We start from the raw sequence: 19,096 nt of genomic DNA, 5'->3' as shown, positions 1-19,096 counted from the left end.
TGTATATCTCTCTGTATGACTCCTTATTTCCTGTTTGCTCTGTCACCATGGTAGCGTATCAGTTCACTTGCCCCTCGTTTTCTACACACACCTGTTTCTACTTGATTACTGCCATATATAAGCCTGCCTCTTTTCATTATTCTTTCTGGGACTCTAATTTGCCTACGTGCAACTAGTGACGACTGCTTCATGTATTTATTCTTGCGAGCTTACACGCTACGCATTTGTGTTATTCTTAGCTCTAATGCTAAATGTTTTGTTTTCCCTTTTTGTGCCTCTGTGCCGAGTGGTTAGTATTTCTGTTTGTTTTCCTAGCTCACACGCTAGCTTCCTTTGTTTGCCTTTTGCTTAGCTCCAGTGTTTTTGTTCATAGCTCCTTTTGTTAAATAAACTTCATTATATCTTACCTCTTGCTGTGTTCGAGCCGATGCATTCCTGGAGGGACGAATCCGGAAACGCTATGCCATCCAGTCGTAATACTTTACTTAGCAATGTGTTACATAATACATGGAACGCTGTATAAAAATGTGTTACAAAATACATGACACTTTGTAGAACAATCTGTCACATGACACATGACACTTTGTATAACAATGTGTTACATGTTACATAATACAGTACATGGCACCTTGTAGCGCTCTATTGGAGGACAGTACAACTTTTTGTTGTCATTCCAGATCCCTGTCCTCATCAACTTGAGCCGGGATGCAGACGTGAACCTGCCAATAAAACCTCTCATCTTTGCCTTGGCCATGGGAGCCTGTCTTGGGGGTGAGTGTCATTATATGTGTGATTTCAGTGCTTCTTTTCAATCTGGAAACTCATTCATAGAAAACATTTGGGAAATGAGAGAAAAGGTTAAATGCCCTGGAAATTGTAATGCATGTCCAGTGTCATCTTCTGTGCAACATTAAAGCACAGTGATTCCCTGCTTTTAGTCCTTGCAGCACAGAATGTATTATTGTGTGAGGTGATAACTTGTCTCTGTGGCAGCTCAAAAGTCCTGGAAAATGATTTCGGGGAAAAAGTGGGAACAATGTTATCTGCCGATAGGTATTTGTGTAATGTGGCTCAGTTATTGGAGAACTTTGTTTTCCTCTGCAAAAAAAGACTAAAGCAGGGGGGCCCATTACGTCGATCGCGAGCTACCAGTCGACCGCAGGGGGGGTGTCAGTCGATCTCCAGCCAGGCTTTTAAAAAAAATATACCTAAAAATTAGTGATCATCAATCTTCACCAAGACGTCACTTAAATGACATTCACGGAACCGGAGGGTCTTGTGAGATGACGCTGGCTGCTGCAAGATCATTATTATGAAAATATGACCGAGAGGAAGGCGAGAAACACTTTTTATTTCAACAGACTCTCGCGCCGTACCTTCCGTCAAAACTCTAAAGGCCGACTGCACATTTCCTATCTTCACAATAAAAGCCCTGCTTCATGCTGCCTGCGCTAACTAAATACAGAGTCTCGGAAAACTGGTGTGCACAAGCGATCCCTCAGAAAGCTGGCGTGCACATCACTTGTGCACGCCAGCTTTCTGAGACTCTTATTTTGTTAGCGCAGGCAGCATGAAGCAGGGCTTTTATTGTGAAGATAGGAAATGTGCAGTCGGCCTTTAGAGTTTTGACGGAAGGGACGGCGTGAAAGTCTGTTGAAATAAAAAGTGTTTCTCGCCTTCCTCTCTGTCATTTTTTCATAAAAATGAACCGGCAGCAGCCAGCGTCATCTCACAAGACCCTCGGGTGCCGTGAATGTCAATCAAGCAAGCTACGGAATTTGCCGCCAATGTTTTTCTTGTAAAGTGTATGGAAACTGGATGAATTAGATGCCAAAAACCAACCACTTTCATGTGGTATTGTACAGAAAGGAAAACTTTTGTTCTCCTCCATTTGAAAATGTGGGCGTTATCATCATTACTGTCTGATTCCAATCAATGCAAGTCATCAGAATCAGGTAATACACCAACTTATATTCTTGTCTTTGTGAAAGAAAGACATCTATATGTGTTACACATGCTTGTTTTATCTTTAAACACATTTAACTTGTTTACAAAAATGTCTCTTTCATAAATAAATAAATATAAATGATATATATAAATGAGGTAGATCCCCTCGAGTTGGTCAATTGAAAAGTAGCTCGCTTGCAGAAAAAGTGTGGGCACCCCTGCTCTAGAGTCTAAAATTGTAGCACATAATCACAGAATAATGACATTTTCTTAAAGGAAAACTGAACTTTTTTGGAATTGTCAGTCACAATTCTTATGTAAGCTAAGAAGAATGTTTTTCAACTTTTTTTAATGCATTCTAACTCATAAATAAGCGCTAGCGAGACTCAGCTTATAATAAGGGTAATGGGATCCGCTTTATTCTGCCTATAAAACATCCAAAAAGTTCCATTAAGGTACATGCTGTAAGTGATTATGTAATGTAACATTCATAGCAACAAATAATATTTATACATTTTGATAATTTTAAACATACGTCGGCATCACAACATTCACTTCTTCCAACAATAACAGCACTACTAATTATAATAGACTTCATGAGAGACGACCACTGTTTTGGAACAAATTGTGATCCAGAAAAGTATATTTTTGACCCTGAATCTTCGTGAGCCCGGTAGACAGGTTGAATCAAGTCTTTTATTGACATACCGTATATCTCGGACTTTTTAGTCCAGCGTGTGTCTGCTTTTCATGTCTCTCTCTGGCTCCAACTCCAACCACCCGTGTCTCGGCCCGGCTGCTGCTGGTAAAGGCGACAGGTTATGAGATAACCCGTCCCACCTGGGCCATCCACTCACCTGTAGCTGGTTTCGAGGCCGGCCATACATAATAATAATAATAATAATGGATTAGATTTATATCGCGCTTTTCTATTGTTAGAAACTCAAAGCGCTCACAGAGAAGTGGGAACCCATCATTCATTCACACCTGGTGGTGGTAAGCTACATCTGTAGCCACAGCTGCCCTGGGGTAGACTGACAGAAGCGAATGGGACGGCGTGGCGCGGTGGGAGAGTGGCCGTGCGCGGCCCGAGGGTCCCTGGTTCAATTCCCACCTAGTACCAATCCTCGTCACGTCCGTTGTCCTGAGCAAGACACTTCACCCTTGCTCCTGATGGGTGCTGTTTGGCGCCTTGCATGGCAGCTCCCTCTATCAGTGTGTGAATGTGTGTGTGAATGGGTAAATGTGGAAGTAGTGTCAAAGCGCTTTGAGTACCTTGAAGGTAGAAAAGCGCTATACAAGTACAACCCATTTAATACAAAAAGGATGATCTACTGCTCCCCTCACCTCCCAGAGGGTGATCAAGGGTGATGGGTCAAATGCAGAGAATAATTTCGCCACATCTAGTATGTGTGTGACAATCATTGGTACTTTAACTTTTTCAACTTTAACCACAAGTTTTAGACGCGGATTGATAAGCAGATCCAGCATGTAGCAGTATTGCTAAATGCTAAACAAGAAATACCAACTACCAACATATTAAAACAATCACTTGCTGTACAACGTCTGCTGTCATTGGGATGCCGACACATGGGATGTTTATATCTTTCCCTTTACATGAAGAAGTATTTATAATCCTCATGGAGCAAAGATGACCAACTCATCCGTTCATGTCCACAACCTTCTACTATCCAGATGAGAGGCAAAATTTATGATTTAGAATGAACTTTTACCAACTTGGAGGCGATGCAGCAGCTCAGTATAACAATACTGTACTGTAGCTGCATAACTTGGACTTCGACAAACTTTATTGATCCACAAGGGAAATTGTTCCACACAGTAGGTCAGTTACAAAGGATGGAAAGGGTAAGGTTGGAAAGGATAATAATAAAGTAGGCTAAAAATGTACCATTGTAGCATTATAAGATATAACATATATGTAATATTTACATATTATATACACAGTATGTAATATATACTGATATTATATTATTGTAGAGGTTTCCCTCTTGTGGTGGGTTCTCCTGACGCCGACAGATCTTCGTGAGCCCGGTAGACAGGTTGAATCAAGTCTTTTATTGACATACTGTATATCTCGGACTTTTTAGTCCGGCGTGTGTCTGCTTTTCATGTCTCTCTCTGGCTCCAACTCCAACCACCCGTGTCTCGGCCCGGCTGCTGCTGGTAAAGGCGACAAGTTATGAGATAACCCGTCCCACCTGGGCCATCCACTCACCTGTAGCTGGTTTCGAGGCCGGGCATACATAATAATAATAATAATAATGGATTAGATTTATATTGCGCTTTTCTATTGTTAGAAACTCAAAGCGCTCACAGAGAAGTGGGAACCCATCATTCATTCACACCTGGTGGTGGTAAGCTACATCTGTAGCCACATCTGCCCTGGGGTAGACTGACAGAAGCGAATGGGAATACCCCATTCCTGCAGGAGGCGTGCCGACCACGCCCTCTTCCACAATTATTTTATAGTTTTACATAATATATACAATATTTAACAAATCTCAATTACCATGTATATTATTGCAGCAGAAAAAAAACGCTAGTTAGCTCTCTGTAATCACTGCGCTACTAAAAGTAGTTCCTCAGTGTTAGCGCTTGTAATAACAATATATCTAATACTTGGTTAATATTCAGCTGAGGACATATAAATGGAGTATAGTTGGCGCTTTTTGGATGTTTTTTAGAGGGCTTTATGGGTGGAACAGCTCTGTTGTTAGCTTACTTTTGCTAGCCTTTATTTACAAAATGCAATGCATAAAAAAGAAAAACATTTTGTCACGTCGGGGTCGCATTTACTGCGTGGATCGTTCTTCCAAGATGCAGACTGAGGCAAAGTACAAGTAATAAAATGATTTATTGTCCATAAATCATGCGAGATACAAACAAAAACAGCACTAGCATGCCGAAAGCACGGGAAGCTAACGGAATAGCAAACAAGAAACGCTCAGCATATGAATCCAAAGGTAAATCAACGACGTAAGTTGTTGCATAAAAGCAAACAAGAAAGCCAGACCGTGTGTGGCGAAAAACAGGACTGAGAAGCTCTCTGATTATTATTCCCAGTTTTGATCTTGGACGTCTGGTTATTTATAGCATATAAGAATATTCTATTTCTGTTAAGCAAATTATGAACACGCCAAGACATGTGTCCTTTATCATAGTTACACGTATGACAAAAAAGCGCGTGAATATAAGTGGTATTTAGTGAGTTAATATGAATTAAATGCGCTGACAGTTCATTGTTCCTGCCAAATGAATTGCACTGAGTGGAGCGGATCACCACTCCAAGATGGCGGTCCCGCGTCATGTCAGCGGCAATAGGCAGTAGCGCTCGATGCTGCGTACCCTTATAAGATGTCTAATTTCATAACATTAGCAGTGAGTTTACAGCCTCACTGATTCAACTAAACAGCAAATAAAAGTTACGTTACTCAGCCAATAAACGTTAGCTTACATTCAAAACTTACCCTTCTTTGTGCATCTTCAAATGTCGATCGAAGTTGGAAGTTGTTGCGTCTCTGTCTGTAATCTTCGAACGAACCGCAGGCTTTGCATACGGCAATTCGTTTTTGTTGACCAAGTCATAGTTTTTATACCCGAACAAAACAATTGTTGGCATAACTTTTCCTCACTGGCGTGTTGTTTGAGAGCTTTTTCGTTGGTTTTCCTGCAATTTGATTGGCTGAGTGCTGTGTGACGAAAATAACGTGGATGTCATTTGATTGGCTGTTGTACTGACAGGTAGCGTACACGCTGTCATCGCACACACGCTGACAGACACGGACAGATACGGAGCGCTCCTGAATAACTTTTTAATCGTTGGGTTTCGGGGAAAGTAGCAAGTCATGTCAAGTCAAAAGGCTCAAGTACTAGTCAAGTCACAAGTCATTGATGTTGAAGTCTAAGTCGAGTCGCAAGTCTTTTTACATTTTGTCAAGTCGAGTCTAAAGTCATCAAATTCATGACTCGAGTCTGACTCGAGTCCAAGTCATGTGACTCGAGTCCACACCTCTGCAATCTGCACCCATGGCAACCAAAACACAAACCCAGGAGTGCTCAAAACAGGAACTGAGGGTTGTCAAAAACGAAACAAAACATGATCCGGGCAACGGATCATGATACATACAGACGTGATCAAAAGTATACATACAGCAATGTTAATATTCATGTCCCTTGGCAAGTTTCACTGCAATAAGGCGCTTTTGGTAGCCATCCACAAGCGTCTGGTTGAATTATTGACCACTCCTCTTGACAAAATTGGTGCAGTTCAGCTAAATGTGTTGGTTTTTTGACATGGACTTGTTTCTTCAGCATTGTCCACACGTTTAAGTCAGGGCTTTGGGAAGGCCATTCTAAAACCTTCATTGTAGCCTGATTTAGCCATTCTTTTACCACTTTTGACGTGTGTTTGGGGTCATTGTCCTGTTGGAACACCCAACTGCGCCCAAGACCCGACCACCTGGCTGATGATTTTAGGTGACCACAGAACTTTCTTCCAGAAGGTCTTATCTTGGTCCATGCGATGTCAGATGAAACAAAAAAATTGTTGTTAGGCCACAATACCCAGCAATATGTTTTGAGGAGAAAATATGAGGCGTTTAATCCCAGGAACGCCAAACCTACCGTCAAGCATGGTGGTGGTAGTATTGAGCTCTGGGCCTGTTTTGCTACCAATGGAACTGGTGCTTTACAGAGAGTAAATGGGACAATGAAAAAGGAGGATTACCTCCAAATTCTTCAGGACAAGCTAAAATCATCAGCCCGAGATGGGTCTTGGGCGCAGCAGGACAATGGCCCCAAACACACGTCTAAAGTGATAAAGGAATGGCTAAATCGGGCTAGAATTCCGGTTTTAGAATGGCCTTCCCAAAGTCCTGACTTAAACGTGTGGACAATGCTGAAGAAACAAGTCCATGTCAGAAAACCAACAAATTTAGCTGAACTGCACCAATTTTGTCAAGAGGAGTGGTCAAAAATTCAAACAGAAGCGCCTTATTGCAGTGAAACTTGCCGAGGGACATGTAAGCAAATATTAACATTGTTGTATGTATACTTTTGACAGACTTTTGATAGATTTGCTCACATTTTCAGTAGACCCATAATAAATTAATAAAAGAACCAAACTTCATGAATGTTTTTTGTGACCAACAAGTATGTGCTCCCATCACTCTATCGCAAAAAAACAAGAGTTGTAGAAATGATTGGAAACTCAAGACAGCCGTGACATTATGTTCTTTACTTTGATCGCGACTGTATGTAGTTTTGTCTTATGTAAGGATTGGGAATGATAGAAAAAAATCCAAGAGAAAAAAAGTGCAGTTCTCTTTCAAAAAATGAAATTGTTTCATTTAATAAAATGATTTAAAAAAAATGTAACCTAAAGTGTCAAACATTTCAATGTTGAACTTCTGGAAACTTTAAAAACATTTTTTTTTTTTTTTTATTTATTAAATCAACACAAAAACACACATGGTACACTTTCCATCAGTGCATCAACCCCCCCAAAAAACCCCTCCCTCCCCCATTCACACCCAGCCACACCCACTCACACAAAAAAGGGTTGTTTCTTTCTGCTACCAAAATGCTGGTTCCCACAACATATATAACACAGTCTGCAAGGGACATAGTCCCTGAAACACACATGATTGTGTGTGTCGCCGGTCCACTAACACTATCATTAATTACTATTTTTTATGTAATTGTTTTATATGATTTTACTTTCTTTTTTATCCCCAAAAAATGTCATTGTTTTCCTTTTTTTTTTTTTTAATCTCATTTTATTTTATCAAAAAAAAAAAAAAATAACCTTATCTTCATCAGACCAAGTTGTTAATGGAATTAGACTTGTCTAAAAGGTTTTTAAAACCAGGTCCAGTCCAGACAATGTCAAAGTGGGGCTCAGCAACACACACCCTCATCCATGTACAACAACAAAAATTAGGGAAACAACAGATTGCATATAAGTTATAAACAAAATTACATTTTCATAAAAAGCATTTGTGTATAGTCCATTTTATGTCCAAGTCAGATTCAACACACACCTTCATTTTGTGCACTCAAAAATAGGGAACACAACAACAGATAGCATATATGTTGCTGTTGTTGCATATCTATAAACATTATTACATTTTCATAATAAGCCTTTAAGGATTTCCCATCTTTTTTCATGTTTTTTGGCATCATTATCGTTGTCAATCATGTATCTTTCTAAAGTTAAAAAATACTGAATAAATGTTTTAACTTCTGGAAACTTTACTTTTTGATCACCTGTGTACACAGAGTATATTTATTTCCTAGTGCTTGTAGAAAATCCTTCTAAATAGGGCTATATACACGATATATCGCGGGTTTATCTCTGTGCGATATAGAAAATGACTATATCGTGATATACGTTCTCACGCAGTTGCTTTTTAGCTGCGGGCATTACACTGCATGTGTTTCCCACTCTTTCTTGTCTCTCCTTCTCACAGAGACTTAAAACAAGCGCACCTTCTAACATACGTCACGTGTGCATCATCACACGCTCCCGCGGAGCAGACAGGTAGCGACATGGTAACGCTAGCTATGATGCTAACGGTGCAGTGCGGGTGGTAATACGAGAGAGAGAGAAGATGCAAATCTGGTAACAAATGGAGGAAGAATTAATTCCCAAGAAAAACAGCACGGCATTGTCTGGCGGTTTGATTGATTGATTGATACTTTTATTAGTAGATTGCACAGTACAGTACATATTCCGTACAATTGACCACTAAATGGTAACACCCCAATAAGTTTTTCAACTTGTTTAAGTCGGGGTCCACGTTAATCAATTCATGGTACAAATATATACTATCAACATAATACAGTCATCACACAAGTTAATCATCATAGTATGTACATTGAATTATTTACATTATTTACAATTCGGGGGGTGGGATGAGGAGCTTTGGTTGATATCAGAACTTCAGTCATCAACAATTGCATCAACAGAGAAATGTAGACATTGAAACAGTGTAGGTCTTATTTAGTAGGATATGTACAGCCAGCAGAGAACATAGTGAGTTCACATAGCATAAGAACAAGTATATACATTAGAAGTACATTTGAGTTGTTTATAATCTGGATGTGAATGGAGGAGGGTATTAGTAAAGTGTTGAAGTTGCCTGGAGGTGTTGTTTTAGAGCGGTTTTGAAGGAATATAGAGATGCACTTACTTTTATACCTGTTGGGAGTGCATTCCACATTGATGTGGCATAGAAAGAAAATGAGCTAAGACCTTTGTTAGATCGAAATCTGGGTTTAACGTGGTTTGTGGAGCTCCCCCTGGTGTTATGGTTATGGCGGTCATTTACGTTAAGGAAGTAATTTGACATGTACTTCGGTATCAAGGAGGTGTAGCGGATTTTATAGACTAGGCTCAGTGCAAGTTGTTTTACTCTGTCCTCCACCCTGAGCCAGCCCACTTTGGAGAAGTGGGTTGGATTGAGGTGTGATCCGGGGTGGAGGTCTAAAAGTAACCGGATTATCTTATTCTGGGATGTTTGGAGTGTAGATTTGAGGGTTTTGGAGGTGCTGGGGTACCAGGAGGTGCAAGCGTAATCGAAGAAGGGTTGAATGAGAGTTCCCGCTAGAATCCTCAAGGTGCTTTTGTTGACCAGAGAGGAGATTCTGTAGAGGAATCTCGTTCTTTGGTTGACCTTTTTGACCCTTTGGCTTCAAGTGGGGAGATGTTGAACAATTATGCGGCAAGAGCGTTGCTACAGAAAGTAGCACCACTGCTAATGTAGCATCTTTTGAAAAGTCACCCGCTAGAGAATTGTTATGATCCGCTGCCCGGCTCATAGTCTAAGTTTTTCAAGTCACTTGTGTTTTTTGTTAGTTTTGGACTCCTTCAGTTCCTGTTTATGCACCTCTGAGTTTGTTACCATGGCTACGTATTAGCTTCACCTGTCTCATATGTTTGGGACGTGCATCTGTTTGCAATCAAGAGACATTATTTAAGCCTGCCTTTGTCAGTCAGTCGGTCTGGCTTCTTTGTTTGCGTAACGCTACTGTTACATAAGTTTTGCTTGTCTCCTAGCCCCTGTAGCTTTAGCTTCAGGTGGGACCGGCACCTTGTCCCGTCGGTTTGTTTTCGGTTTTGTACCTCTCTGAGTGTTAATTTACGGTTTTCCTACCTGCAAGTCCTGTCCGGAGTCATCTTTTTGCATCCTGGGAGAACAAACCTCACAGTAAGCTGCAACCCCAGCGTAACAAAAATGAAGAGTGCTTTAAACTCCGCATGTCAACATCTCCGTTCGGTGTCGCAGCAGCAAAATGACAAAGCAACTATTTCCACATCAACACCGTTTGAGAAAAAAAAAGTCAACAACAGAAGAATTTAATAACGTCTGTAGTAACCTACCACTTAGCGAAGGACATACACTATTTGATTTCCTATTATGCAGCTCATTTTTATTTGACAGTTTTTGAAATATCTTGTGTGACATCATGCACAAAAGTGCACTTTATTTGTTTTAAACTTCTGTAGTGGCGTTCTGTACAAAAAGTGCACTTTATTCAGTGTTTTGATATGTCATCTTAGTGACATCATGCACAAAAGTGCACTTTTAAAATGTCTCTGACAATCTTGCACTTACTGTTTTGAAATGACATGAATGTTTTGCCACTGCTTAATAACTGTTAAATAAATACAGTTTTGGTCAATTGATTTAGTTGTGATTTCCCTTTCTGCATGAAAGTTTAAAATGAGCATATATTAATGCAGTACGAAGAAGAATGTTTTAATGTAGACACATAGAATCATCACAGTGTTCATTCAAGGCAAAATATAGATATATATATTGTGTATTGTGACATGGCCTAAAAATATTGAGATATTAATAACAGGCCATATAGCCCAGCCCTATTTCTAATCCTTGTCTGTGTTGTCTCTGTGCAGGAAACGGCACATTAATCGGCGCGTCTGCCAACGTGGTGTGTGCAGGCATAGCCGAGCAGCACGGCTACGGCTTCTCCTTTATGGAGTTCTTCAAGTGAGTGCCTTCTTGTCCACCACCAACATACAAACTGTTACAAGTACACTAAGGAGGTGCACTGTAGTGCGGCCGCCTGCAGGCCTGCTTGCATATTAATGGCCCGCATATGTTCTCATACAGTCATGCCATTAATATGCATGCACTAGCCCCAGAACATTGAGAAACAGGCCAAATGCCCGCGTTTCTCCACTTCATCAAAAAAGTACACCATGCACGCTCGTCGTGTGCAAATCCTGCAGAACTTAAGTGTGCTTGATTGGCTTCATTTTGAAACTCGGCGCAACTTTAATGGTTGCAGGCTGCACTCAAAGTACTGGAGGTGTCCTTCAGACCACAGCAAGTATGAGGCGCACAAAAGTGCAGACTTGAAGACAGCGACGACGCTTTGGAGAACAGCAATTTTTCCGCGGAAATAAGAACGTTAAAGGTGGACTGAGCTTTTAAATAGACTAAGAATGCCAAGTTTGTACAGGCTTTGAAGCACACCGGGATGTAAATGCACCTACTAAATTGTAGGGGGAAAATATATTTTTACATACTGTATAACCCACTGATATATACGTTGTGAAATTAATTATTTACATAGAAATATTCGGTTTATTTACATATTTTAATTGTTTCCTAACGGTGTCTGTAACACGGCAGTAAAACAGCTGATCAAACAAAACAGAAGTCATTGTCACGGACCCGCTAGGCAAGGCAAAGCAAGGCAAGGCAGGGAAACTTTATTTACATAGCATGATTACAACAATTTTTTATATTGGACCAAAGTGCTTTACAGGTTAAAAAGCATAGAGCAAAAAAACAAAACAAAAAACAAACAAACAACATACACAATGCAATAAGCTAAACAAGATACTGCAAAAGAAATACTGTGAAAGGGTTCGGATAAAAAGTAAAATTGCAAGATAAAAATATTGAAATAACAAAAGTCAGACAAATTGCTAGCTAGCTGCGGAAGCTACTTCTCCAATCAGTTAAACAGACTCAATAACTCCACGGTGACATTTTGGTGAATTTACTGAGGAATCCGAAACAATACAAAAAGCATGTCGGAAATTAATAACACTAACACAGACACTTGTGAACTTGTTAGCATATTAGCTAATGCTAACGATTCTAGCGTAATGTCAAATGTGCATGAAAACACTCCCACAGTCTTCACACATAGGACGTTTGGTAAGTAAGAATTGTTTTAGTTATATTGTAAAACTTACAAATGTTGAATGAAGAATCCGTACAAGTAGTCACGTTATGGACGGCACTACCTGTAAATGGAAGGGAAAATGCGGCACCTGCAGTGAATGAACTCGCCCAAAATATGGCGCTGTAGCACAAACAATAAGACATATTGCTTGTTTTGTTTTTTAACGTTTTATTACAGTGGTCAGCGAAAGAAAAATCCATAAATTAGCATCACCGTTTATTATGCCGGAGGGTTCAAAGTGTAGGAAAAAAGTAGCGGCTTATAAAATCACTCAATCTCTTCTATTTTACTAAAGTCATTACCATAAGATAAATAAGAAAAGCGGTCGAAAAATTGATAGCTGTTAAAAACAATGCTGTGCTACAGGCCAGCGTTTCTTTGCTTACAGGGCTGTTGTAATACACTTTTCCACCACTTGTGGCAGTAATGACAAAATCAAACTAACAGAAGAAGTCTGCAGCTCAAAGTCATAGAGAAGTTTGTTAAACACAAAAACTATGACTAAAGTGGTGAAGCTGCATTTGTATTATCATTGTATTGTCAGTTTACTGAAGAAACAAATGTATTAATCATTTAATGCAGGGGTGCCCATTACGTCGATCGCGAGCTACCAGTCGACCGCGGGGGGTGTGTCAGTCGATCTCCAGCCAGGCTTTTAAAAAAAATAGACCTAAAAATTAGTGATCATCATTCTTCACCAAGACGTCACTTAAATGACATTCACGGTACCGGAGGGTCTTGTGAGATGACGCTGGCTGCTGCAAGATCATTATTATGAAAATATGGCCGAGAGGAAGGCGAGAAACACTTTTTATTTCAACAGACTCTCGCGCCGTACCTTCCGTCAAAACTCTCAAGGCCGACCGCACATTTCCTATCTTCACAATAAAAGCCCTGCTTCATGCTGCCTGCGCTAACTAAATACAGAGTCTCGGAAAACTGGCGTGCACAAGCGATCCCTCAGAAAGCTGGCGTGCACATCACTTGTGCACGCCAGCTTTCCGAGACTCTTATTTTGTTAACGCAGGCAGCATGAAGCAGGGCTTTTATTGTGAAGATAGGAAATGTGCAGTCGGCCTTTAGAGTTTTGACGGAAGGGACGGCGCCAAAGTCTGTTGAAATAAAAAGTGTTTCTCGCCTTCCTCTCTGTCATTTTTTCATAATAATGAACTGGCAGCAGCCAGCGTCATCTCACAAGACCCTCGGGTGCCGTGAATGTCAATCAAGCAAGCTACGGAATTTGCCGCCAATGTTTTTCTTGTAAAGTGTATGGAAGCTGGATGAATTAGATGCCAAAAACCGGCGTTATCATCATTACTGTCTGATTCCAATCAATGCAAGTCATCAGAATCAGGTAATACACCAACTTATATTCTTGTCTTTGTGAAAGAAAGACATCTATATGTGTTACACATGCTTGTATTATCATTAAACACATTTAACTTGTTTACAAAAATGTCTCTTTCATAAATAAATAAATATAAATGATATATATAAATGAGGTAGATCCCCTCGAGTTGGTCGATTGAAAAGTAGCTCGCCTGCAGAAAAAGTGTGGGCACCCCTGGTTTAATGTATTTGTTTTAGCACAACATAATTTTATTTAAGTACATTTTCCGCCATTTATTAATGAACCCCATCTCATATTTGATTTGTACTTACATTTCTAATTAGCCTGCGGTATGACTAACAATATTATAAACAATCTTAGTGATGCGTTCATATCATTTGACAAGGTTGTAAACTAAAATTAGGTTGGATATAATTATGGAATATGATAAAAATCGAGAGTAAGATTACCAACTTAGTTTAAATATTGGGTGGCAGTGGAAAGGTTAAGCCCCAAAGTTAAAACGGTTAAGAACCCCTGCTATGAGCTACTAGGAACTAGCAGCTACACAACGGCTAAGCAAACAATAGCCCGCAAGCAACAGCTAATATAGAATAGAATAAAGATGATGATGACGGTGACGAATAATGAGTGATGATGATGTTTATGAATAATGAGTACTTCCCTGCAGGCACTGACCTTCTTCCGGTGTGCCCATGAGCAAGAACAAGTGTGTGACCATGTGTCACTGATTTATTTTAGTAGATACTGTATTTATAGAAGGTCAATGATTCATATTAGAATACCTTTTATTTGTATTAGAAGATAGGTACGAGAATACTTCGATGATTTGTATGAGAAGAGACATATTAGAATAGGATAGTTGACTATTTCATGTTTAGTAGTCAGCTAAAAGTCGAAGCTCTTGCTGCTGAGTTGTTATTATTATTATTATTATTATTACACCTCTTTTAATGTGAGTCACAGTAACCAATAATGACAATAACTGTAATAACAATAACTGTAATACTCTCCATGTTAGTGCTGACAATCTGGGGCAAAGTCTTCATTAGCTCATGTTTCTATAATATTGTCAAAATACTTGAGAGTAGTCAGTGTACATGAAATACAGCAAACATTGTGTAACTATGTCAACACAAACATTGTGATAATATATGTCAACACAAACATTTTTTTATAAATATATTTCAACACAATCATTGTGTAAATATATGTCAACACAAACATTATTGTGTAAATATATGTCAACACAAACATTATTGTGTAAATATATGTCAACACAAACATTATTTTGTAAATATGTCAACACAAACATTGTATAAATGTTTGTCAACACAAAAATTGTGTAAATATGTGAACACAAACATTGTGTAAAAATTTCAACACAAACATTATGTAAATGTTTGGCAACACAAACATTGTGTAAATATGTCACCACAAACATTATTGTCTAAATATGTCAACACAAACATTATTGTGTAAATATATGTCAACACAAACATTATTTTGTAAATATGTCAACACAAACATTGTATAAATGTTTGTCAACACAAAAATTGTGTAAATATGTGAACACAAACATTGTGTAAAAATTTCAACACAAACATTATGTAAATGTTTGGCAACACAAACATTGTGTAAATATGTCACCACAAACATTATTGTCTAAACATGTCAATACAAACATTATTTTGTAAATGTCAACACAAACATTGTGTGAATATTTGTCAACACAAACATTGTGTGAATATGTCAACACAAACATTATTTTGTAAACATATGTCAACACAATCATTTTGTATATACATATATGTCAACACAATCATTGTGTATATATATGTCAATACAAACATTATTGTGTAAATATATGTCAATACAAACATTGTGTGTATATATGTCAACACAAACATTATTTTGTGTTGACATACAATAAAGTATGTCAATACAAACATTATTGTGTTAACATATGTCAACACAAACATTATTGTGTTAACATATGTCATCACAAACATTATTGTGTAAATATATGTCAACACAAACATTCTATAAATATATATCAACACAAACATTGTGTAAATATATGTCAAAACCAACATTATTGAGAAAATATATGTCAACACACACATGATTGTGTAAATATGTCAACCCAAACATTGTTATGTAAATATGTAAACACAACCATTATTGTATGACTATATGTTACCACAAACATTGTGTAAATGTATGTCAACACAAACACTATTGTGTAAATATATGTCAACACAAACATTATTGTGTAAATATGTGAAAACAAACATTCTTTTGTAAATATGTCAACACAAAAATTGTATAAATGTTTGTCAACACAAAAATTGTGTAGATATGTGAACACAAACATTGTGTAAATATGTCACCACAAACATTATTGTCTAAATATGTCAATACAAACATTATTTTGTAAATGTCAACACAAACATTGTGTAAATATGTCAACACAAACATTATTTTGTAAATATATGTCAACACAATCATTTTGTATATACATATATGTCAACACAATCATTGTGTATATATATGTCAATACAAACATTATTGTGTAAATATATGTCAGTACAAACATTGTGTGTATACATGTCAACACAAACATTATTTTGTGTTGACATACAATAATGTATGTCAATACAAACATTGTGTTAACATATGTCAACACAAACATTATTGTGTATACATATATGTCATCACAAACTTTATTGTGTAAATATATGTCAACACAAACATTATTGTGTAAATACATGTCAACACAAACATTCTGTAAATATATATCAACACAAACATTATTGTGTAAATATATGTCAAAACAAACATTATTGAGAAAATATATGTCAACACAAACATTGTTATGTAAATATGTAAACACAACCATTATTGTATGACTACATGTTACCACAAACATTGTGTAAATGTATGTCAACACAAACATTATTGTGTAAATATTTGTCAAAACAAACATGATTGTGTAAATATGTCAACACAAACATTGTTATGTAAATATGTAAACACAGCCATTATTGTATGACTATATGTTACCACAAACATTGTGTCAATGTATGTCAACACAAACATTATTGTGTAAATATTTGTCAACACAAACATTGTGTAAATATGTCAACACAAACATTATTTTGTGTTGACATACAATAATGTATGTCAATACAAACATTATTGTGTTAACATATGTCATCACAAACATTATTGTGTTAACATATGTCAACACAAACATTATTGTGTATTCATATATGTCATCACAAACATTATTGTGTAAATATATGTCAACACAAACATTATTGTGTAAATATATGTCAACACAAACATTCTGTAAATATATATCAACACAAACATTATTGTGTAAATATATGTCAAAACAAAAATTATTGAGAAAATATATGTCAACACACACATGATTGTGTAAATATGTCAACACAAATATTGTTGTGTAAATATATGTCAACACACACATGATTGTGTAAATATGTAAACACAACCATTATTGTATGACTACATGTTACCACAAACATTGTGTAAATGTATGTCAACACAAGCATTATTGTGTAAATATTTGTCAACACAAACATTGTGTAAATATGTGTCAACACAAACATTGTGTAAGTATATGTCAACACAAACATTTTTGGGGTAAATATATGTAGCGTATTCCCAAAAGGGAATACGCGGTAGAAATGGATGGATGAATGGATATGTAGACACAAACAATATTTTGTAAATATATATGTCAATACAAACATCCATCCATCCATTTTCTACCGCTTATTTCCCTTCGGGGTTGCGGGGGGCGCTGGAGCCTATCTCAGGGTGGAAGGCGCGGTACACCCTGGACAAGTCGCCACAAACATTACTGCAATAGTATATGTCAACACAGCGTGTATTGTGTACGGTGAGTATCGTGTATATTGTGTAGTTTGTATGTATTGTGTAGTGTGTGTATCGTGTGCAGTGTATTGTGTGTATTGTGTAGTGTGTGTGTATTGTGCAGTGTGATGTTCTGACGGTAGTTTCCTCCCTGCACTGACAGGTTGGGTTTCCCCATGATGGTGACCACCTGCATGATGGCCATGTGTTACCTGCTGGCTACTCACATAGGACTGGGATGGAACATGTGATCACTGGGATGGAACATGGAACATGGAACATGGAACATGGAACAACGGCTTTATCATTGCTAAAAGACACAAACAGAACTTTTCCAGTGTTGGCCAGAAAGTCCAGGAGAAGAAAACTCTGCTTCTCCAGTAGACATCTCTTTCATCTTCACGGTGAGAGCACTCGTGCACACACCAGGCCACTTTTTTGCTGCACTGAGAACTCTGACACATGCAGGCCCCGCCCACTTTAGGGTGGTTCCAGGCCCTGTCATTGGTTCTTTTGCGTCACGTGACGGTAGAAAGCCTTATTAGCGAAGAATATCTTAGATTAGATTAACACTTGTCAGTGAAGCTGGCAGGGAGCGTCAACAAAGTGACACACACACGCAAACACACGCACACACACACACACACACACACACACTCTTGTATTTATTACCTTCTTGAGACCTGCGAAGAATGCTTTCTAGATATATAAAGATTTGTATTTACAACATTAATAATATATACATACTATGCAAATACAAAAAGGCTGGTTGTGAAAAATGAGTTGGAATTTCACAAGAAAAAAGGTCACACTTTCACAAGACAAACGTAGAAAAACTTTGAATTTTAGCAGTTTTATAATTAAAGTCGTAATTTTACTCACCGCAAGTCAACATTTTACAATAAAAACTAAACATTTGTGCAATATTATGATAAAAGTTTGAATTTTACTAAATACCAGTCGCACTCTTACAAGAAAAGCTTAACATTTTGGCAAATTTATGAAAAGTCGTAATTTGACTCGACAGCAGTCACAATACTTCGAAGACCTCCTCAATCCCACCAACATGTCTTCTTATGAGGAAGCAGTGCCTGGGGAATCTGTGGTGGACTCTCCTATTTCTGGGGCTGAGGTTGCCGAGGTAGTCAAAAAGCTCCTCGGTGTTAAGGTAGATGAGATCCGCCTGGAGTTCCTTAAGGCTCTGGATGCTGTGGGGCTGTCTTGATGACAAGACTCTGCAGCATCGCGTGGAGATCGGGGGTTGGTACCTCTGGATTGGCAGACCGGGGTGGTGGTTCCTCTTTTTAAGAAAGGAAACCGGAGGGTGTGTTCCAACTATCGTGGGATCACACTCCTCAGCCTTCCCGGTAAGGTTTATTCAGGTGTACTGGAGAGGAGGCTACGGCGGATAGTCAAACCTCGGATTCAGGAGGAACAGTGTGGTTTTCGTCCTGGTCGTGGAACTGTGGACCAGCTCTATACTCTCGGCAGGGTTCTTGAGGGTGCATGGGATTTTGCCCAACCAGTCTACATGTGCTTTGTGGACTTGGAGAAGGCATTCGACCGTGTCCCTCGGGAAGTCCTGTGGGGAGTGCTCAGAGAGTATGGGGTATCGGACTGTCTTATTGTGGCGGTCCGCTCCCTGTA

General features: G+C 38.4%; 1 protein-coding gene across 1 annotated transcript in view; it reads left to right on the top strand.

The window, feature by feature from the left end:
- The window catches only part of oca2 (oculocutaneous albinism II), a 145,281-nt gene extending 126,406 nt beyond the window's left edge, over nucleotides 1–18,875 (top strand). Inside the window, exons 22-24 of the mRNA XM_061888337.1 lie at nucleotides 678–771; nucleotides 10,889–10,982; nucleotides 17,613–18,875. Coding sequence (XP_061744321.1) covers nucleotides 678–771; nucleotides 10,889–10,982; nucleotides 17,613–17,700 — 276 coding nt within the window. The 3' untranslated portion in view covers nucleotides 17,701–18,875. The remainder of the gene's footprint in view (nucleotides 1–677; nucleotides 772–10,888; nucleotides 10,983–17,612) is intronic.
- Nucleotides 18,876–19,096: the final 221 nt, after the last annotated feature.

Source organism: Nerophis ophidion, linkage group LG26 (genome assembly GCF_033978795.1).
Source record: "Nerophis ophidion isolate RoL-2023_Sa linkage group LG26, RoL_Noph_v1.0, whole genome shotgun sequence".
Lineage (NCBI taxonomy): Eukaryota > Metazoa > Chordata > Actinopteri > Syngnathiformes > Syngnathidae > Nerophis > Nerophis ophidion.
Note: the sequence above shows the minus strand (reverse complement) of the source record. Positions and strands in the feature narration are given on the sequence as shown.